The following is a 23262-nucleotide window of genomic DNA, read 5'->3' as shown; positions in this document are numbered from 1 at the left end:
CTTGCTCAATAGTTCCAAAGACAGACTACTTTCAAAGAGGTGGATAAGTAACAGGAAGCACTCACAACCCAGCAAAAGTATTGTGGAGGAGTTCAGTAACAATCTATGTGGCAGAACTAAGCTTTATCCATTCCACAGTTGACACACTGCTGGGAAAGGTCCATCCTGAAGTTTTCTCACACCTTGCACCAGAAAATATGGTATCATTTATTTACATTCTCCCTCAATGCCTATTTTGCATTATTTTTTTTCTGAGCTATGTCTCTTACTAAAAGTATTCTCATAAAGTTATTACTTGAAGCGAACTGAGCTTTCCTTCTACAAAAGGCATGCAGGAGATACAGGTTTCACACTCACAAAAGACATTTAGCCATCACCCTTCAAAAGGCTTAAAAATAACTTCCCAGAAAGTTGTTTTAAGTTAAAATCATGATACACAATTCACACTGATATGTATTTTGGATGTCTTATTTGGCATGTGAAGCATGCAGCACACTTTTCTCTAAAAATGAGTAAAAGCTATTTCACCTCATTTGCTACATACACCTTTCTTCTCAAAAACTCAGCAAGAGTGGAGATTTAAAGGCTTAAGAGCAGGTACTTCTTCCTACGTAAACCTGGAATATCACTTCTGTCTGCAACAGACTCCAAGTTATAAAACCAAAACTCTCCTCCAGACAGAGTAACAGGGAGAAAATCAAAAGAACATAGGAATTGTAATTATAGCCTTTCTATACACCATGAAGACAAATCACACACATAAGGTATTTTATGAAAGTATCAAATTTAAGAAGCAAAAAAGGCAAAAAAACTTCACTGGTAGACTGAACAAATCATGACTGTGCTGCAGGTGTTTTCAATCCTAGATCTGATGGATATCCTATATGAGCTTGGTGCTATGTACTTTATTCTGTGCAGTCTTCAATTATAAAAGGAGTTATATATCTACAGGAACAGATTCATAAAAGCAAAAAACTTCTTTTGCAATTGGCAGAATTAGCTATTGAAGCAAAACAAATCTGTGCAAGTAAGACCTCCAATCCAAGAGACTCTACAAAAGGCTATAAAAACTTTTTTCACCAATGTGATTGAGGAAAAACAAAGCCCACTAGCAGCATCATCAACAAAAGAAACTTTCTTAACTGTGAGTGGCAAAATATAGGAACATGATGTTGCCTAGACAGGTTGTACAATCTGCATCATTAGAGATACTTAAGACTCAGCTGGAGCAGAGCCAACCAACCTGCCGTAGGTGACTCTGCCAAGAGTAGGAAATTGGACTGAGCAACCTCCAAATCTGCCTACCAGCCACTGCCACTCAGTGACTGTCCATTTCAGTTGCCATACATATGCTAAATATGGCAAAGACAATCGCCTATTTTAACTGGCCAACCATACTCTGTTTTGATGTACCCCAGAATGCAGTTTGCCTTCCTGACTGCCAGGGCCCACTCTCAGTCAGCACTCCCAAATATCCTTCTCAGGGTTGCTCACCAGGCACTCCTCTTCCAGTTTATACTTGTGGTCAGCACTACTGCTCCCCAAGTGCCTACCACCACTTCCTGTGAAATTTCAAGCCACAGATGATTGCTCAGGACTCCAATCTTCCTAGATCCCACTGCATGGTCTTTTGTCCTTTGAAAGAACCAAGTGCACCTCCCGTTTTAGTATCATTAGTATCAAACTTGCTAGTGGTGTGCGCAACTCTTGCCCCTGGATAACTGGCTCAAGAACCAAGCCCTGCTGCGGGCTGCCTGTAAATCAGATGTAGATCCATTCACCTCAAACCTTCAAGCTCCACCATCCAGCCAGTTCATCGCCCAGTACATCATGAACCTGCTCATCACACAGATGGACAACTGGTCCAGAAGGATGGCACAAGGGACAAAACCAAATGCCTATCTAAAACGCTGATGTCCATCATTTTCTCTTCATTCACGAGGCAGGTGACCTGGCTAAGTCTGCAAGTCTGTAAAAAGCCCTGAAACATTTATGTCTAATAACAATATATAGGGTTTCATCTTAACAAAATCTTTCAAAAGAAAACTGGGAGGTCTGTACCCAAACCCTACATTTCCAACAAAATCATTACCAAAAATATTTCAGCCACAAGCTCAAATTCAGAAGGACATGTTCTTCATCTGTTCCAAATTTCAGAAGTCAAGACACAACAGAAAGAAGTAGTATATAAAAACAGGTTTAACTTTCCTATTTCCAAACCTATAATATCAAATAGTAGCCAGTTATTCAGAAAACAGTGGCAGAAGATAGTAACTCTCTTCTCCAGCTCCTGCAATGAAAGGCTTTTAATTATTTATCTGGGCTTTCTGTAACACTACTCAAAATCTGCTTAAGAGATTATGCAGTTTTCTCTAAGATATATAAAATCATAGAGTCAGTCAGGGTTGGAAGGGACCACAAGCATCATCTAGTTCCAACTCCCCTGCCATGGGCAGGGACACCCTACCCTAGATTAGGCTGGTCACAGCCTCATCCAGCCTGGCCTCAAACACCTCCAAGCATGGAGCCTCAACCACCTCCCTGGGCAACCCATTCCAGCCTCTCACCACTCTCATGCTCAACAACTTCCTCCTCATGTCCAGTCTGCATCTCCCCACCTCCAGCTTAGCTCCATTCCCCCTAGTCCTGTGATTTCCTGATATCCTAAAAAGTCCCTCCCCAGCTTTTTTGTAGGCCCCCTTCAGATACCGGCAGGCCACAATAAGGTCACTTCAGAGCCTCGGAGTCTTGATGATCATAGAATAGAATCATAGAATCAACCAGGTTGGAAGAGACCTCCAAGATCATCCAGTCCAACCTATCCCCCAGCCCTAGCCAGTCAACTAGATACACACTCTAATGAAAGTAAAACTGCCAGCTGCTCAAGAATGATCTGTAATATCAGCAGTCAGGATATCCTAGTGTGCTTGGACCTAGTAATTGCCTACACAGACTACCACCTTTCCAGTACCCTTCTGGAACACATCAGGCTTACTGGTCACATAAACACAAGGTTATCTAACTGCAGTGCACACTGCATAGAGAACTTGTTGCATACCGAATGTGTGCTTTGTAAAACCACATATCTGGGCTTTGCCCAGGAGAAGTTTCACACTTTAATCAAGATGCAGAGAAAGTAAAACTCCAAGGCAAACAAAACACACTGACAAACTATGTCTAAAATCAGGTAGTGAATAACATAGCCGATAGTTCTGTGGGGGAAAAAAAAAAGGCATTAAGTCAGGTGCATGGTAGTGGATGCACTTCAAAAATCAGAGAATCATAGAATCAGCCAGGTTGGAAGAGACCTCCAAGATCATCCAGTCCAACCTAGCACCCAGCCCTGTCCAGTCAACTAGACCATGGCATGAAGTGCCTCAGCCAGTCTCTTCTTGAACACCTCCAGGGATGGTGCCTCCACCACCTCCCTGGGCAGCCCATTCCAATGCAATGTCTCTCTCTGTGAAGAACTTCCTCCTAACATCCAGCCTATACTTTCCCCCAGCACAACTTGAGACTGTGTCCCCTTGCTCTATTGCTGGTTGCCTGGGAGAAGAGACCAACCCCCACCTGGCTACAGCCTCCCTTCAGGTACTTGTAGACAGCAATAAGGTCACCCCTGAGCCTCCTCTTCTCCAGGCTAAACACCCCCAGCTCCCTCAGCCTCTCCTCATAGGCTTTGTGTTCCAGGCCCCTCACCAGCTTTGTCGCCCTTCTCTGGACAAGTTCCAGCACCTCAACATCTCTCTTGAATTGAGGAGCCCAGAACTGGACACAGCACTCAAGGTGTGGCCTGACCAGTGCTGAGTGCAGGGGCAGAATAACCTCCCTTGTCCTGCTGCCAGGTCCCTTTCCCTAAGAAAGTGATAAATACGTACGTTTACTGGAAAAGAAAGCACAAAGTGAAGGGGTGATGGACAAATTCAGCCCAGAGAAAAATGTGCAAACGGGACAAAAATAACCCACGGCAGGTGCAAAATCAAACTGAAACGAGCCGACAGATGTCAGCAGCGATAAGCCCACCTAAACGGGAGGCTGCCGGGAGAGGACCCACCGTGACCAGGGCCGTCACTGCTGTGCGCGGCGGCCGTGCCATCACCTTTCCACCTACACGCGGCGGCCAGGCGGCATGTCCCAGGCACCTCATGCGGCGGCGAGCACTGCCCGCTGGAGCCGAGCGGACCTCGACAGCCGACAGAAGCGGCTGGGCCTGGCGAGGCGCTGGCAGCAGCAAGGCTCTCCCGGCCGCTGGCGACACGACGCCTCGCTACGGTGGCCGAGAGGGGGCAAGATCCTCCTCCACCCGCCCGCTCCCCGCGACAGCACTGTGGTCGGTGGAGCCCCCCACCCTCACCGCACGGTCCGGATCACGAAGTAGACGATGAGGGAGGCGCTGGCCAGCACTAACACGGACAGGGCGCGCTGAGTCATGGGCTGGCCGTGCTCGGGAGGAGCCGACACCTCGGCCAGGCGGCTGCTACTGCTTCGCGTGGTTCCGTCGCCAGCCGCCACCGTGGGGCGCTGGGAATCAACAGCGGCACTCCGGGAAGGAAAGGCCGCCGCCGCAGCAGCCCCGCAACGGGCTGCCAGGAGCAGCCACGCCAGGAGCCATGGCAGCGGCGGCGGCCACATGCTGTCCTCTTCTCCTGCCCAGCGCAGGCCTGGATCCACGTTACGGCGCGGCGCGGCCTGAGCGCGGGCGGGCGCTGCCGCCGTGTGGCCGCTGCGAGCGGAAGCACTCTCCGCCTGCCGCGCACCGCTGCCATGGGAGCCGGCGGTCAGCCCGCCCCGCTCCGGGCGGCCGTGACGTGTGCGGGGCGGCGACGTGTGCGGGACCGGGGGCAGTCGGGGTGCGCACAGGCGGGAGGGGTAAGCGTTTCGCAGAGCCCCTCAGTGGTCTGGCCGCCTCGGCCCTGCAGCGTGCTGCCTGCTGCTCAAGCCGTGAGCTTCCGTGGGGCTGGGCCCGCCGAGCGCCTGCCGGGAGCTGCCGGGTGGGTGGGGGTGCGCGGAGGTGCGGCGGCAGCAGGCGGCACCCTGACATGCAGTCTATCCCGTTTGCCTGTGGGGCAGTGTTTGCAGAGCTTGGGAACTTTGTTCGGAACGGCCGTCTGCCGGAGGTTCGTGTTCCCAGTCCTAACACCCAGTCATTAAGGAGCTGGTGATTTGTGATCTGCTCAGTTTTTCCTGTATTGAGCCTTCCTGTAAAGTGGTTGAAGAAAGGTAAGAGTAAGAAGGTTAGGAAACCTGAAGACCTGCTGCCCACACTTCCTGATACAGGCCAGGATGCCATTCGCCTTCTTGGCCACCTGGGCACACTGCTGGCTCATGTTCAGCTGCCAGCCAGTACCCCCGGGTCCCTTTCTGCCTGGCTGCTCTCCAGCCACTCTGTCCCCAGCCTGTAGTGCTGCACAGGGTTGCTGTGGCCAAAGTCCAGAACCCTGCACTTGGACTTGTTAAAACTCATAGCATTGGTCTGTGCCCATCTGTCCAGACTGTCCAGGCTGTCCAGGTCCCGCTGCAGAGCGCTCCTGCCCTCTAACAGATCAAGGCATGCTTCCAGCTTGGTGTTGTCTGCAGACTTACTGATGGTGAACTCCATCCACTCATCCAGAGAGAGTGATTGGCATTGGAATGGGTTGCCCAGAGGGGTGGTGGAGTCACCATCCCTGGAGGTGTTCAAGCAAAGCCTGCATGAGGCACTTTGTGCCATGGTCTAGTTGACTGGCTAGGGCTGGGTGCTAGGTTGGACTGGATGATCTTGGAGGTCTCTTCCAACCTGCTTGATTCTGTGATTCTATCCAGATCATCAGTGAAGATATTAAACAGGACTGGGCCCAGCACTGATCCCTGGGGAACACCACTAGTAAGTGGCTGCCACCTGGATGTGGCACTGTTCACCACCACTCTCTGGGCTCAGCCTTCCAGCCAGTTCTTAACACAGCAGAGTGCTCCTGTCCAAGCCAAGGGCTGCCATCTTGGCCAGGAGTTGGCTATGGCAGACAGTGTCAAAGGACTTGATGAAGTCCAGGTAGACTACATCCGCAGCCTTCCCCATGTCCACCAGGCAGGTCACTTGGTCATAAAAAGAAATCAGGTTGGTCAAGCAGGTCCTACCTCTCCTAAATCCATGCTGGCTAAGTCTGATCCCCTGGCCATTGTGTAGGTGCCCTGTAATTGCACTCAGGATGATCTGCTCCACTACCTTGCATGGCACGTCAGGCTGACAGGTCTGTAATTTCCTGGGTTGTTCTTCCAGCCCTTCTTGTGGATAGGCACCACACTGGCACCTTCCAGTCTTTAGGGACCTCTCCAGTGAGCCAGGACTGCTGATAAATGATGCAGAGCAGCTTGGCAAGCTCATTAGCCAGCTCTCTTATTGCCCTAGTATGGATCCCATCTGGTTATGGTGTGAGGGTAGTGGAAGTTAGGCAATGTGGACTTCTACAGGCAAAGACTCAGGAATGCAGTGTATTCATTCAGTAGATTGTGTGACATATGTATATGGAAAAAGAGGGGAATTTTGAAGTGTATGTCTGATCTCAGAAGTTTGATACCTTCTGTGTCAGACTGTTTACTAGATTTGAATTTAGAGCAATATCCAATTGCAAGCAGGCAACTTAAGTGAAAAATCCCTGTAGTTTTCTTGCAGGTTAGTTGGTCTGAAGGTGTTCATATTTTGTAACCAGAGTTTGTGATTTGCCTTTTTTCTGCTTTTCAGGAACACCCAATAAACACACAAGAAAAGAAAAGAAGTTTTAAGAGGTCCCTTGATATCACAGTATCACAGTATCATCAGGGTTGGAAGAGACCTCACAGATCATCAAGTCCAACCCTTTACCACAGAGCTCAAGGCCAGACCATGGCACCAAGTGCCACGTCCAATCCTGCCTTGAACAGCTCCAGGGACGGCGACTCCATCACCTCCCCGGGCAGCCCATTCCAGTGTCCAATGACTCTCTCAGGGAAGAACTTTCTCCTCACCTCCAGCCTAAATTTCCCCTGGCGCAGCCTGAGGCTGTGTCCTCTCGTTCTGGTGCTGGCCACCTGAGAGAAGAGAGCAACCTCCCCCTGGCCACAACCACCCTTCAGGTAGTTGTAGACAGCAATAAGGTCACCCCTGAGCCTCCTCTTCTCCAGGCTAAACAATCCCAGCTCCCTCAGCCTCTCCTCATAGGGCTGTGCTCAAGGCCTCTCCCCAGCCTCGTCACCCTTCTCTGGACACGCTCAAGCATCTCAATGTCCCTCCTAAACTGGGGGGCCCAGAACTGAACACAGTACTCAAGGTGTGGTCTAACCAGTGCAGAGTACAGGGGCAGAATGACCTCCCTGCTCCTGCTGGCCACACCATTCCTGATGCAGGCCAGGATGCCACTGGCTCTCTTGGCCACCTGGGCACACTGCTGGCTCATGTTCAGGTGGGTATCAATCAGCACCCCCAGATCCCTTTCTGTTTGGCTGCTATGATATGTTTCAGTCAGTTCCCATCCTTCCTGGCAATCTGCCCAGTCATTGTCATTTTCTGTGCTGAACAATTGATTTTATTTTCTGAATCATTAGGAAAAGTATCACAAACCACACTTCTAAAGGGAGTTTCTTCACGTTGAAAAGATACTGTTTCTATCTTCTAGTACACAGCTATTATGACAGAAGTTAAATCCAAACAAACAGTGCCAGCAGATTTTCAATTTCCCAGAATTTTAAGCTGGGTTACAGAAATCCAGTGTTGAGAACAGGCTGTGAAACAGTTACCAGAACTGCTGTGGATTAGACTTCAGTGTTGGGACTTTCCCTAGTGGAGCTAGAACTGGACGTATACAGTGCTGAACTTGAACTCTTACCAGGCAAAATAAAAGACAAAGTTAAACAGGCCCCCAAGAGAGCCAATACCATACTCCTGGGGACATATTAGAAGGCCTGTGGTTAGTAGGTCGAGAGAGGTTCTACTGCCCCTCTACTCTGCCCTGGTGAGACCACATCTGGAGTACTATGTCCAGTTCTAGGCCCCTCAGTTCAAGAAGGACAGGGAGGTGCTTGAGAGAATACAGTGCAGAGCCACAAAGATGATGAAGGGAATGGAACATCTCTCTTATGAGGAGAGACTGAGGGAGTTGGGGCTCTGCTGCTTGAAGAGGAGAAGACCTCATCAGTGTTTATAAGTATGTAACGGGTGAGTGCCAGGAGAATGGAGCCAGGCTCTGCTCAGTAATGCCTAATGACCCACTGGAGGGAAGGGATGCCATCCAGAGGGACCTGGACAGGCTGGAGAGGTGGGCACAAGACAACCTCATCAGGTTCAACAAGACCAAGTGCAGTATCCTGCATCTGTGTCAGGGCAATTCCAAGCACAAATCCAGGCTGGGCAGTGAGTGGCTGGAGAACAGCCCTGAGGAGAGAGCCTTGGGGTGCTGGAGGACAAGAAGCTCAACATGAACCAGCAGTATGCACTTGCAGCCCAGAGGGCCAACGAGATCCTGGGCTGCATCAGGAGAAGTGTGGCCAGCAGGGCCAGGGAGGTGATTCTCCCCCTCTACTCCGCTCTGGTGAGACCCCACCTGGAGTACTGCATCCAGTTCTGGAGCCTCCATTACAAGAAGGATGTGGACGTGCTGAGCGTGTCCAGAGAAGAGCTGATGCTCAGAGGGCTGCAGCAGCTCTGCTGTGAGGACAGACTGAAAGAGTTGGGGCTGTTCAGTCTGGAGAAGAGGAGGCTCCCAGGTGACCTTCTTCTGGCCTTCCAGGATCTGAAGTATACAGAAAAAGCTGGGGAGGGACTTTTCATGCTACCAGGGAGTGACTGGAATAGAGGGAATGGAGCAAAGCTGGAAGTGGGCAGATTCAGACTGGACATGAGGAGGAAGTTGTTCAGCATGAGAGTGGTGAGAGCCTGGAATGGGTTGCCTAGGGAGGTGTTTGAGGCCAGGCTGGATGAGGCTCTGGTCAGCCTGATCTAGGGTAGGGTGTCCCTGGGCATAGCAGGGGAGTTGGAACTGGATGATCCTCATGGTGCCTTCCAACCTTGACTGATTCTGTGATTCTATGACAAGACAAAAGGCAGTGGGTGGAAGCTGAGGCATAGGAAGTTTCATGCAAACATGAGGATTTTTTTTCCCTGTGAGGGTGACAACCCTGGAACAGGCTGCCCAGGGGAGTTGGGGAGTCTCCCTCTCTGGAGATACTCAAAACCCACCTGGACGCATTCCTGTGTGATCTGCTATAGGAGATCCTGCTCTGGTTTGGGCTGGATGAGCTTTTGAGGTCCTTTCCAGCCCCTGACATTCTGTTACTCTGTTACTCTGTGATTACAGGTTACAAGCTAAAGGACAGGGTGTACCCCAAATTTTGTCAGTCTATGAAGTAGTTTCAAGGAGATTCTAAGGATGACTCAATGCTGCCACTTTTCCTGGTGTACTGTAGCAGTACTTAGTCGACTGAGTTTGAAAATGATTGCTTAATGGGCCAAACAAAACATAAAGTGAAAAGCTGTAGGTTATAAGCTGCATTAAAGATGCTAGGTCATAAACTCCTTCAGGCTATGGAGGAGCTGCAAGGAAACTGTGAGTCTGGAATAGAGAAGTCAGTGGTGAAGGATGTGGAGGTTCTGGAGAGAGTGCAGAGGTGGGTGATGAAGCTGAGGAAGGACCTGGAGAGCAGCGACTGAGAGAGCTGGGGGTGGTTAGTTTGAAAAAGAAGAGGCTGAGAGGAGACCTCATTGCTGTCTACAGCTACCTGGAAGGACATCATGGAGAGGCTGCTGCTGGTCTCTTCTCACAGGCAAATGGTTCAGTATCTGCTGGGAAGCTTTTCACTCCCCCCTACCTAGGGTGCTGTGCCAAGTTGTAAATTAGGAAGCAGTTCTCTACAGAGAGGGTGAGGAGTTCAAACTGGTATAGGCTGTCCAGGGAGGTTGTGGCTGCCCCATCCCTGGAGGTGCTGGGGGCTGGACTGGATGAGGCCTTCAGCAACCTGTTCTGGTGGGAGATGTCCCTGTCCGTGGCAGGGGGTTGGAACTAGATGATATTTAGTATCCTTTAAAAACCATTCTGTGAATCCTAGAATGGCTCATGCTGGAAGGGATGTCAGGGATCATCTGTTCCAACCTCCCCACCATGCCCAGGTACACCTCTCAACTGGACTCAGTTGCTCAGGGCCTCATCCAGCCTGGCCTTCGGTGCCCCCAGGCAGGAGGCAGCCGTGGCCTCTCTGGGCAACCTATTCCAGGGTCTCACCAGCCTCCTACTGAAGAACTTCTTCCTCAGCTCCAGTCTAACCCTGCTGTGCCTCAGCTTCAAACCATTCCGCCTTGGTCTGACTCTAGACATCCTCGGCAAAAGTCCCTCTGCAGCCTTCCTGCAGTATCCCTTCAGGTATTGTGAGTCTATGAGATGTGGTCTAGTGGTTGTGCAGGTGTTGGGCAATGATCTTAGAGGTCTTTTCCAACCTTAATGGTCCTGTAACTCCAGAAACAAGAGGGAATGGCCTTAAGCTGCCACTGGGTAGGTTTAGACTGGACATTAGAGAACACTTTTTTCCCAACAAGAGCAGTCAGGCACTACAATGAGCTGCTCAGGGAGGTGGTGGAGTCATGAACCCTGGATGTGTTTTAAAGTCATTTGGATGTGGTGCTTGAGGATATGGTTCAAGGGTGAACTTTGTGGAGTAGAGATAACGGTTGGACTTGGTGATCCTGGGGATCTTTTCCAACCTGAGTGTTTCTGTGTGATTCTGTGACCCTTTCCCTGGTAGAGATGGAGCAGGACACAGTCGGTTTTGAACCACAGCTCTTACCAGGCATAATAAAACACAAAGGAAACATGCACTGCAAGCTAAAGGAACACACCACATGTTCCTTAAGGCTATGGAGTGGTTTTCAGTAGATTGTGAGGCCAGATGAGATGTCAGTGCTGGGACTTTATCTGGTGAAGGCAGAAATGGATATATAGGATGTTGCACATGAGGTCCTTATGGGGACAGGAAAAACGTGAAGTGGAACATTTATAAGCTAAAGCAGAAAGGGTTACCTCATTGCTTCAGGGTGTCAAGATGTTGACAGGTTACTGTCCAGAACGTTCATTACTGGCACTTTCCCTGGTGGAGTTCGAGCTCCATCTTCTGGTGCAGGTCCAGACAGGTCTTTTTAATGAACCTGAATAGAACACGGAAAGAAACAACTGCAGGTTATAAATTAAAGGCATTAAGTCCAAATTTCTTTGGACTATGAAATTGTTGCCAGAAGATTCAGGGGTTGGATTATTATACTTAGTTGGATTATTCAGGGGTTGGATTATTATACTTCCCTGGTTTTGCTGGAGCATGACATACTCACTTTTGAAGAAGAGGGCATTATGGTCTGGATTGGAAACAAAGTGAAAAATTCCATGTCATCAGCTCAAAGAGGCTAGCTCAAAATCCTTTAGGGTTGTGAAGAAGTTGCAAGGAGAGAGTAAAAGAATCATAGAATTATAGAATTGTCAGCGCTGGAAGAGACCTCAAGCATCATCTTGCTCCAACCCCCCTGCTGTGGGCAGGGACACTTCACACTAGATCAGGTTGCTCAGAGCCACATCCAGCCTTGCCTTAAAAACCTCCATGGATGAGATTTCCACCACCTCCCTGGGCAATCTGTTCCAGTGTCTCACCACATCTGAATGAGAGAGGTCAACACAGGAATTTTTATGCACTTTGTGCATCTCACTTTTTAATGCACATTTTTTCACCAGAGGGAGCCAAAATCTCTCAGTATGTGGTTTTAAATATCAATGTTTTCCATGTTTTCAGTCCTGTCCTGTGCTTGCAGCTACTGTGGTAAAGTTAAAAATACTACTTCAGGAATATTACTGCTATTTTTGCTATTATTACTATGTTTTGTTAATATTATTGCAGAAATTTGGAGGAAATTAAAAAGAAGCAGCAGTGGAACTTAAAGTCTTGCTATGTAGCCACAAGTCATGCATTTGCATCTTAGTAGTAGTAAGGGACTTCTTTACACCCAATGTCTGCACATGGTAATGCATGCTCAGAACACGGCTGTTTCAGTGTTTTTGAGTTACAGAGCAATTCAGAGTGCATGCTTACTTTATAGTGCATTGCTAGGACTTGTTATGGATGTGCCTATTTGTGGCAGCAGGCCACAACAGGCCCACTTTGAGTCCAGGCATGGTCTCCTGCTCCTCCTCCCCCTGGAGTGGGGAAAGACATGGAAAAAGGACAAAGGAGAAGGAGCCACTGAGTCTAAGGACCAGGGCTTGTTCAGACTTGGTTTGCTCCTGATTAGATCTTGTGGTAAACAAGATACACACAGTTGGCTTATGCATGCCTCATGTATAGGCCCATGAATTCCCCAAATTTGGGTAAAGCAAGCCCGTGGCTTCATCTAAGATGGTTAGTTCTGGCAAAGTGCCATTCTGATTGGTATGGGGATGTGGTTATCTCTGTTGCCTATTGGGCCACTTAAAACTCGGGGGACACAGTCTCAAGTTGTGCCAGGGGAGGTCTAGGCTGGATGTTAGGAGGAAGTTGTTGGCAGAGAGAGTGATTGGCATTGGAATGGGCTGCCCAGGGAGGTGGTGGAGTCACCATCCCTGGAGGTGTTCAAGCAAAGCCTGGCTGAGGCACTTAGTGCCATGGTCTAGTTGACTGGCTAGGGCTGGGGGATAGGTTGGACTGGATGATCTTGGAGGTCTCTTCCAACCTGGTTGATTCTATGATAAATATGAGCAAAGTTGTAAACAGCCTTGCCTTGTCTTGCTATAGCCTGCTAAGCTTTGCCTTGCCATGCCTTACCTTCTGTGCTTTGTTGCCTTGGGGACCAGGGAGCCTTGCTGCTTCGCAACTTGCCTTGCTGCCTTATCTACCCAGAAACTTTGCCTTGCCTCAGTTTACCAGAGAGAAACACAAGAGCCCATACCATGGGCAACAGCCTTTGCTGCAAGCTTCCCAAAACCACGGGAGCTGTAGCATGAACAACTCCACCAGCAGGTAATGGCAGCCTAGACTGAACAGAAGGGGGGAGACCAGGGGAGCCAAGTGCCCCTGAGTGAGTTAAATCACTGCCAGTAGCAGTTACAGCTGTTGAAAGCAATAATGTGCTTGTAGCTTGAGTCCTCACCTACACAGACCTCACTGCAGACTGCATTGTAAGAGAAAGCAGCTTAATGCCACACAGAAAGACATCATGTCTGCCTGTACACCTGAGAACCTCCTTGCTGAGCCCAGAGCCCTGGGAGAAGGATAACTGTCCACCTGAGAATGGACTAAGACCAGGTCAGGAGGCTGTGCATGTCCTGGTCCCTGCAAAAGTCCTGAGGAAACTCTACAAGCTTTAATGGTTACCATACCACCAGCAGCACTCCTCCAAGCATTTGGATACTCTCTGGACTATAGTGCAGCCCCAGAAAGATTTTGGAGATACTAATTTGTGAGTAAGTATTCTAGAAATACAGCCAGCATGGGTTTAGGAAGGGCAGGTCCTGCCTCACCAACCTGATCTCCTTTTATGATCAGGTTACCCGCCTGGTGAATGTGGGGCAGGCTGTGGATGTAGTCTACTTGGACTTCAGCAAAGCCTTTGACACTGTCTGCCACAAGAAGCTCCTAGCCAAGCTGGCAGCTCATGGTTTGGACAGATTCACTCTGTGCTGGATCAAGAACTGGCTGGATGGCAGAGCTCAGAGAGTGGTGGTGAATGGTGCCACATCCAGTTGGCAGCCAGTCACAAGTGGTGTTCCCCAAGGATCAGTGCTGGGCCCAGTCCTGTTCAATATCTTTATTGATGATCTGGACGAGGGCATTGAGTCCAGCATCAGTAAGTTTGCAGATGACACCAAGCTAGGAGCAGGTGTTGATCTGTTGGAAGGTAGGAGAGCCCTGCAGAGGGACCTGGACAGGCTGGATGGGTGGGCAGAGGCCAATGGGATGAGATTTAACAAGGCCAAGTGCAGGGTTCTGCACTTCGGCCACAATAACCCCAAGCAGTGCTATAGGCTGGGGACTGAGTGGCTGGAGAGCAGCCAGGAGGAAAGGGACCTGGGGGTACTGATAGATAGTAAGCTGAAGATGAGCCAGCAGTGTGCCCAGGTGGCCAAGAGAGCCAATGGCATCCTGGCCTGCATCAGGAACAGTGTGGCCAGTAGGACAAGGGAGGTTATTCTTCCCCTGTACTCAGCACTGGTCAGGCCACACCTTGAGTACTGTGTCCAGTTCTGGGCCCCTCAATTCAAGAAAGATGTTGAGGTACTGGAACATGTCCAGAGAAGGGCAACGAAGCTGGTGAGGGGCCTGGAACACAAATCCTATGAGGAGAGGTTGAGGGAACTGGGCCTGTTTAGCCTGGAGAAGAGGAGGCTCAGGGGTGATCTTATTACTGTCTACAACTACCTGAAGGGACATTGTAGCCAGGTGGGGGTTGGCCTCTTCTCCCAGGTAACCAGCAATAGAACAAGGGGACACAGTCTCAAGTTGTGCCAGGGTAGGTCTAGGCTGGATGTTAGGAAGAAGTTCTTCACAGAGAGAGTGATTTCCCATTGGAATGGGCTGCCCAGGGAGGTAGTGGAGGCACCGTCCCTGGGGGTCTTCAAGAAAAGACTGGATGAGGCACTCAGTGCCATGGTCTAGTTGACTGGCTAGGGCTGGGTGATAGGTTGGACTCGATGATCTTGGAGGTCTCTTCCAACCTGGTTGATTCTATGATTCTATGATTCTATGAAAGCCTCTTTGCAATTAAAGTGCTTTGCTTTAGATCTCTGAATCACAGAATCACAGAAATACCCAGGTTGGAAAACACCTTCCAGATCATTGAGTCCAACCTATCACCTAACACCTTCTCATTAACTAGACTCATCCAGCTTCCTTTTAAATACCTCCAGGGGTGGTGACTCCATCACCTCCCCAGGCAGCCCATTCCAATGCAAATTACTCTTGCTGTGAAAAACCTTCTTCCTAATGTCTAGCCTAAACCTGCCCTGGCACAGCTTGAGTCTGTGTCCTCTTGTTCTGTCACTGGTTGCCTGGAAGAAGAGACCAACCCCACCTGGCTACAACCTCCCATCAGGTATCTGTAGAAAGCAATGAGGTCTGCCCTCAGCCTCCTCTTCTCCAGGCTGAACACCCCCAGCTCCCTCAGCCTCTCCTCACAGGACTGTGCTCCAGCCCTCTCACCAGCCTTGCTGCCCTTCTCTGGACATGTTCAAGCACCTCAACATCTTTCTGAAATTGAGGGCGCCAGCACTGGACACAGCACTCAAGGTGTGGCTTAACCAGTGCTGAGTACAGGGGCAGAAGGACTTTCCTGGTCCTGCTGGCCACACTATTCCTGATACAGACCAGGATGCCATTGGCTTTCTTGGCCACCTGGGCACACTGCTGGTTCATGTTCAGCTGCCAACCAGTACCCCCAGGTCCCTCTCTGCCTGGCTGCTCTCCAGCCACTCCCCAGCCTGTAGTGTTGCACAGGGTTGTTGTGGCCAAAGTGCAGAACCTGGCACTTGGCCTTGTTAAAATTCATACCATTGGACTGTGCCCATTTATCCAGCCTGTCCAGGTCTCCCTGCAGGTCTCTCTTTTCCTCTTCACAGGTTGTCACATGCTCTCAACTTGGTGTCACCTGCAAACTTACTGCTGCTGGACTCAATGAACATCAGTGAAGATACTAAACAGGACTGGGCCCAGCACTGATCCCTGGGGGAGACCATTAGTGGCTGGCTGCCAACTGGATGTGGCACCATCCACCACCACTCTCTGTGCCCAGCCATCCAACCAGTTCTTAACCCAGCACAGAGTGCCTCTGCTTTAGCTCTGTTCCTCTCGAGTCCCCCTAGAGGGCAAGCAGCATATTGCACCCTGAGAAAACTCCAGTTCAAAACACCACGTGTGAATTTTTAATGTGATTTAATACTGTTTATGTTTGCCTGTAGATACTCCCTTGTGTACAGAGTAATTGCCACCAAACGTACAAACCTGTAAATATTGCTAATAAGTTTCAGAAAATATTTTTTCATATTGACAATCAATATTTTCATTTCAAAAATTTCATATCTATGACACTATTTGACACTGCTTCTCTAAGGAGACAAGGCAAAACAGGGATAGCAATTACATGAAAGAAACAAGGTGTGAGGAACAGTATAACAAACTAGCAGAACAAATCTTACCTCATTCAAGATTTGCATTCCTCACAGTATCACAGTATCACCAAGGTTGGAAGAGACCTCACAGATCATCAAGTCCAACCCTTTACCACAGAGCTCAAGGCCAGACCATGGCACCAAGTGCCACGTCCAATCCTGCCTTGAACAGCTCCAGGGACGGCGACTCCACCACCTCCCCGGGCAGCCCATTCCAGTGTCCAATGACTCTCTCAGGGAAGAACTTTCTCCTCACCTCCAGCCTAAATTTCCCCTGGCACAGCCTGAGGCTGTGTCCTCTCGTTCTGGTGCTGGCCATCTGAGAGAAGAGAGCAACCTCCTCCTGGCCACAACCTCCCCTCAGGTAGTTGTAGACAACAACAAGGTCTCCCCTGAGCCTCCTCTTCTCCAGGCTAACCAATCCCAGCTCCCTCAGCCTCTCCTTGTAGGGCTGTGCTCAAGGCCTCTCCCCAGCCTCGTCGCCCTTCTCTGGACACGCTCAAGCATCTCAATGTCCCTCCTAAACTGGGGGGCCCAGAACTGAACACAGGACTCAAGGTGTGGTCTAACCAGTGCAGAGTACAGGGGCAGAATGACCTCCCTGCTCCTGCTGACCACACCATTCCTGATGCAGGCCAGGATGCCATTGGCTCCCTTGGCCACCTGGGCACACTGCTGGCTCATGTTCAGGCGGGTATCAATCAGCACCCCCAGATCCCTCTCTGTCTGGCTGCTCTCCAGCCACTCCGACCCCAGCCTGTATCTCTGTATGGGGTTATTGTGGCCAAAGTGCAGCACCCTCCTCACAGAAAATAAAAAGAAAAAAAATACATGTAGAAGACCTCAGAGCAGAAGAGGAATTACAGAATCATATCTGTTGCCTGGTTATCTCTGTTGCCTATTGGGCCATTTAAAACTCAGGGGACACAGTCTCAAGTTGTGCCGGGGGAGGTCTAGGCTGGATGTTAGGAGGAAGTTCCTAACATCCAGCCCAACATGCATTGGAATGGGCTGCCCAGGGAGGTGGTGGAGTCACCGTCCCTGGAGGTGTTCAAGAAAAGCCTGGATGAGGCACTTAGTGCCATGGTCTGGTTGACTGGATAGGGCTGGGTGCTAGGTTGGACTGCATGATCTTGGAGGTCTCTTCCAACCTGCTTGATTCTATGATTCTATGATTCTCTATCACTCACCTATACACTTCTTAGGTCTCAATATAAACTCAATGCAGCTTGGGATGATTTCAAAGGAAGCTGTCTCAGTGAACCATACAGAAACTGTAGCTTACTTTGCATAACAGAAATGTTCTTGAAAGCACTTCAGACATCTAATACAGGTCTGTGCATACAGAAAAGAGGAAGCGGCAACTAGGCAATGAAGAAGTTAATACTGTCTAATAAGTTGCACCTTAGCAATAGAGATACACACTGCAGTCTGAAAAACATCACTTGGGGCTAGATGTACACTTGCACTGGTTCTGGCTGGGATGGAGTTAAATCACTTCATAGCAGCCTGTACAGTGCTGTACTCTGCCTTTGTGACCAAAATAGTTATCTATAACTTAACTCATGTTTTCATTATTGCGGTACAGTGCTTGCACAGACTCAAGGCCCTCTCACTTTGTCCCTCCAGAAAGCAGGTCAGGGGACAAGCAAGAGTCTGGGAGGAAACACTGACAGAATGGAAACTTGACACCATATAAGGACAGAATCAGCAGGGAGGGGGTGGGGAATATATATATATATATATATATATATATATATATATATATGTATGTATGTATGTATGCAGTCTTTTCAAAGTAGCCAATGCTCAGAGGTGAGCTGGGCATTCATGCCAAGTGTTGGTTGGTTGATGGCAAGTAGTTGCCTTTGCATCACTGCTCATTTTATTTCTGCTAGTAAACTATGCTACCAACCCATAACTCTTCTTGCCTTCACTTTCCCAGTTCTATATTCTAACCCACTGGAAGCAGGGGAGGAGCAGGCAGGAAAGTTGTTTGCAAGCTGGGCATTCAGTTGCTGGCTGGTGTCAGCACATCTTTATATCAAGTGTATAGTTGTTATCTAGTTAGAATCATAGAATCATAGAATCAACCAGGTTGGAAGAGACCTTGAAGATCCAGTCCAACCTATCACCAGCCCTATCCAGTCAACCAGACCATGGCACTAAGTGAGCAGCCAGCCTACTGTACTTCTAAAATTTTCAGACACATAGTAATGTGGCAGTGATAACAAAGTACTTCTGCAATTTTTGCAGTCCCCAAGATGATGTTTCCATATTTAATCCCAGCAAACCAAACCAGGAATCCCCTTATGACTACAGCTACTTCTGTGATAGGGTGAAATGAGTTAGAATAATGTTCCAGAGTACTCCAAATTCCTTTCTTCTTCCCCCCAACCCCTTGTGATAATCTCAGGTTGGACTGACCTGACATTACCACAACATAGAACTATTTGGGTAGGAAAATACAAGCCCTATGAGGAGAGGCTGAGGGAGATGGGGGTATTTAGCCTGCAGAGGAGGAGGCTCAGGGCAGACCTCATTGCTGTCTACAACTACCTGAAGGGAGGCTGTAGCCAGGTGGGGTTGGCCTCTTCTGCCAGGCAACCAGCAACAGAACAAGGGGACACAGTCTCAAGTTGTGCCAGGGGAGGTCTAGGCTGGGTGTTAGGAGGAAGTTCTTCACAGAGAGAGTGATTGGCATTGGAATGGGCTACCCAGGGAGGTGTTCAAGCAAAGCCTGGATGAGGCACTTAGTGCCATGGTCTGGTTGACTGGATAGGGCTGGGTGCTAGGTTGGACTGGATGATCTTGGAGGTCTCTTCCAACCTGGTTGATTCTATGATTCTATGAAAACACCCTTTTTTGTTCTAAAGTTTGTAGATATTATTACTGTCATAAATCTGACCAGTTCTTTAAAGATGTGAAAAGAATTAGTGTGTATTGAAGGAAGCAACCTGTATCCATACTATAATACAGACCTGTCTAACAAAAACTAAAGACATACATCCTGTTACTCTGTGTATGGGCCTCTAAGTTTACTTTGTAGTGCTGATTGCCAAAACTATTTTAATAATTGTAATAAACAAATGTGCTAGTTTGAGCCTAGCTGGAATGTTTTGGTGAGAAGAACTAAATTACAGGCTGTGAAAGGAAAACAATGGTGATGTCTACTTCACTCACAGGCTTGCTGAGGTGCATAAGAATCAAAACATAGATAACCAACTTCTGCTGCTGGGGAACTGACTGAGCTGCATCTCTAACCTCACCCCTCTCTGCCATTTCTTTGACTAACCCATTTTGCTTCCTAACCCCCTGGCTGACCTCCATTCTTCCTTGGGACTGGCGTAAGGTTGAGACGGGCAGGGGGAAGGTGCAGGGGTGGTTGAGAGCCCCTCCTGGGGACTCAGGTTTCTGGGAGGGGAGTTGTGTTTCTGTATTACCTTTTACCTTGTCTATTTCTGTCTATAACTGTATACACTGTAAATATCTGCTTGTATATTGTGCTAAGCTGGAAATAATAAGCTTCATTCAATTTCCAGAGGAGGCTGAATCTAGTCTGGGTGATTTCCAAAGTGTGGGGGGGCAGGGAACACCCAAACCATCACAACAAACAATGAGAAACCCTAAAACCACAGCACTGAAACAAGCAAATATTTCTTACATACTGGAATAATTACTTTAAGACATATTTATTTATACACATAACTATTTATGAAGAGCTGGTGCAATTTCTTGATTTGTTATAAAACAGAATCTTAATTTTCCAAGAGGAGAATTCTTGGTTTGGAATCAGCAGTTATATGAAGGCTTTTTCAGATTTGACTTATGTGATTGTGATATATCAAGAAGGGGGGGAGGGGGGGAACCAAAACCAACAGGTTTTAAATATGTATTTTTTTTTAAAATCAATGTGAGAAATCCTGAGCCACTTAATTTCATAGGTAAATCTCTGCTGTTCACCATAGGGTACATCATCGAGCATATTGCATCTTGATTTCTGGACCCACAAAAATTCCCTTCAGTTGCCAGATGTCTCAAACAGCTGCGTGAGAGAAGCAATTCACAATCAGCACTTAACCCTCCCCCCTTCAGAAATGCAACTTGGAATTTTTCACAGCACCAGAGTGTACCAAAGAAAGGCACACACATACCTCTTTTTATCTTGAGGAACTCTGTCTTCCCCCACAGCCTTAACATTTATCTCATATTTAGAGTTAAGCAATAAGCTTTGACAAAGTGCAGAGTAAGTAAACAGTTTTCTCTCTTTAAATGTATATGCATGTCCTTCCTTAATGTCAGTATACAGTATAAATTATTCACCAAGCTGCTTGGTATGCTACATGAAATTAAAATTGACTGAAAGACAGGGACCTGCTGGAAAGAAACCCACGAGGATGATCGAAGGACTTGAGCATCTCCCTTACAGAGGGAGACTGAGAGCGCTGGGACTGTTTAGTCTGTAGAAGATCAATGTGTACAAATATCTGAGGGGTGGCTGTTAAGTGCCTGGGGCCAGTCTCTTTTCCACGGTCAGCAGCAATAAGCCAAGGAGCAACAGCTACAAACTGGAACAGAGAAGGTTTCAGCTCAACATGAGGAGAGACTTCTTTACAGTGAGGGTGACAGAGCCCTGGAGCAGGCTGCCCAGAGAGGTTATGGAGTCTTCTTCTCTGGAGACTTTCCAAACCTGCCTGGATGTGTTCCTGTGTGAACTACTTCAGGGGATCCTGCTTGGCAGAGAGATTAGACTCGATCTCTGAAGGTGCCTTCTAAGCTCTAAGGTTCTGTGATTCTGTGAAAGTAGCACTGATCCTTGTTCCACACAAACATAATATTTAATATTGATTTTTTTTTTTTTAATTCCTGTCTGGTATTTTTAGCCAATATCAGAAATTCAGAGCACTCCTGGACTTCAATCTCTTGGACTTTTAACACAGAAATTGTCATTCTATCATGATACAACATTTTCTTTTGCATTTCTTCAATTGCAACTCAGTATTTTGTCTATTCCAAATTCCACAATCCAATTAATTTTGTTAAGCAAACTTTTGACATCTAAAAGGTGGAGGGAAGGGATAGCAGAGTATCTGTATTTGAAGTCTCTATATATAGAAAGGTACGACAGAATTTCCTGTGTTTGATCTTCAGCCATACACACACACACAAAAGAAACCAGCTTGTGCAGCTGGACTGAGGCATGCCATTTAATGTGGGCATGTTTTAATGTCTGTAATAGCCATAAGAATTGTCATGATGCCATGTGGTGCAGCCACAGATCAGGAGAATTAAGCAATTGAGCACTAGTACTTTGTTTTAAATTAAGATACCTGGTGTGGTTCACTGATGTTGTCATATTATTAGTTTGCAGTTTTGAGTGGTTGGACCTTCCTTCCTTTTCCTTCCTTCCTTCCTTCCTTCCTTCCTTCCTTCCTTCCTTCCTTCCTTCCTTCCTTCCTTCCTTCCTTCCTCCCTTCCTCCCTTCCTTCCTTCCTTTTTCCTTTTTCCTTTCTCTTTTTTTTTTAAATAGGTACTCCAAAAACCTATAGATGTATTTTTGAGGTAGGATTTCTAATTCAGGCAGTTGTACCTGTATTTGCTACTGAAAAGACTGGGATAAGAGTGTCAATATCTCTGCCTGTGGTAGTTTGAGGAGTCCCAGGTTCCCTTAGGGAAGCCACAGGGACAGACCTGATCATCCCAGGATGCTGTAATATTGTTATTCTATTCTGCTTTCTGGTATCACAGCTTGTAAGGCAGTGCCTGGCTGATACCTCTTCCCTTCTCTTCCCATCCCCTCTCATCCCTTCTCTTCTCCTTGCCTCTCCTCCCCTCACTTCTTTTCCCCAGGCAGGGCGCGTCCCTTTTTACCTCATGGCTTGTGTGTGGGAGAAGGCTTCTACCTGCCAGCAAATTGTGAGCTGCATCATGCAGCCTGCTGAGGCCATGAGACCTAAGCTGGGTTCTGGCCTACTCTCAGGCCTGCTGAGGGTGGAAGGGCTGGAGGACTCCAGGTGTATTGAGTCTGATAGACATGGCCTAGCTTGTGGATGTGTTCATTCTGCCTGATTGCCTTTTGCATATATGCAGCTGCAAACAGAGTCTCCCTTTAGACTTCCAATCAGTGTGCAGTATCTTCATCCTTACTCTTCAAAAGGAGTAAGAGTCACTTCTGTCCTCCAGTCCTGGGCAGCTCATGGCCTCAAACTGGGGCACTACCTGACCTGACACTTTCTAAACTTGAAGTTGTCAGTTTCTTTAAATGATTAAGGGACCCTTAAGGACAGCCACACATAGAAACAACACACTTTGGCTTTACCTGCTATGCAGAGGAATGTTTGGTATCCATACCACTGAACGTTCACCATTTTAAACCATGCAATAGTCAAATGCACTCCTGAAGGGAGGCTGTAGCCAGCTGGGGTTGGTCTCTTCTGCCAGGCAACCAGCAACAGAACAAGGGGACACAGTCTCAAGCTGTGCCGGGGGAAGTCTAGGCTGGATGTCAGGAGGAAGTTGTTGCCAGAGAAAGTGATTGGCATTGGAATGGGCTGCCCAGGGAGGTGGTGGAGTCCCTGGAGGTGTTCAAGCCTCGATGAGGCACTTAGTGCCATAGTCTGGTTGACTGGCTAAGGCTGGGTGCTAGGTTGGACTGGATGATCTTGGAAGTCTCTTCCAACCTGCTTTATTGCATGATTCTATATGTAGGTATCAATGTCCTCTGAGGCTTTTCTTTAACAAAAAATAATCCTGCACCTTCTTGTTCACAGTAACTGACTAAGCTTGATGAAATTTCTCTGAGGCATGGCAATGTGTTTACTTCCATTCTGCACCTGCAGAGCCCTACTGCAGACACTTAGACAAGATGTCCAGTCAGTTTGCATGCCTGATTTGAAAAATCCAGGACCTGATCTGCTACCATCCCAACACCTAAGTTTTCTCACATCATCTTGAGAATCACAAAAGGCAAACTCATGCCCAACTTTACAAACATACATACATCAAAACAGTAGATGGTTCCTGGTTCATACCACCATCCTTTTTGGAAGACTGTTTTTAACTGCAACGACTAAGAGGTTCAGTTTTGAACAGATTGAAGGCTACTGACTGTTCCAAACAGATCCTGTGTGCCTCAAGTTGTGCT

The 23262-nt window shown here is 48.1% G+C and overlaps 1 protein-coding gene across 1 annotated transcript in view; it reads right to left on the bottom strand.

The window, feature by feature from the left end:
* Positions 1 to 23262, bottom strand: part of FAM174A (family with sequence similarity 174 member A) — a 61188-nt gene that overhangs the window by 16460 nt on the left and 21466 nt on the right. The window contains exon 2 of the mRNA XM_064176395.1: positions 4355 to 4889. Coding sequence (XP_064032465.1) covers positions 4355 to 4889 — 535 coding nt within the window. The remainder of the gene's footprint in view (positions 1 to 4354; positions 4890 to 23262) is intronic.

Source organism: Pogoniulus pusillus, chromosome Z (assembly GCF_015220805.1).
Source record: "Pogoniulus pusillus isolate bPogPus1 chromosome Z, bPogPus1.pri, whole genome shotgun sequence".
NCBI classification, from domain to species: domain Eukaryota; kingdom Metazoa; phylum Chordata; class Aves; order Piciformes; family Lybiidae; genus Pogoniulus; species Pogoniulus pusillus.
The sequence above is the reverse complement of the archived record's forward strand: the minus strand, read 5'-3'. Positions and strand labels throughout refer to the sequence as shown.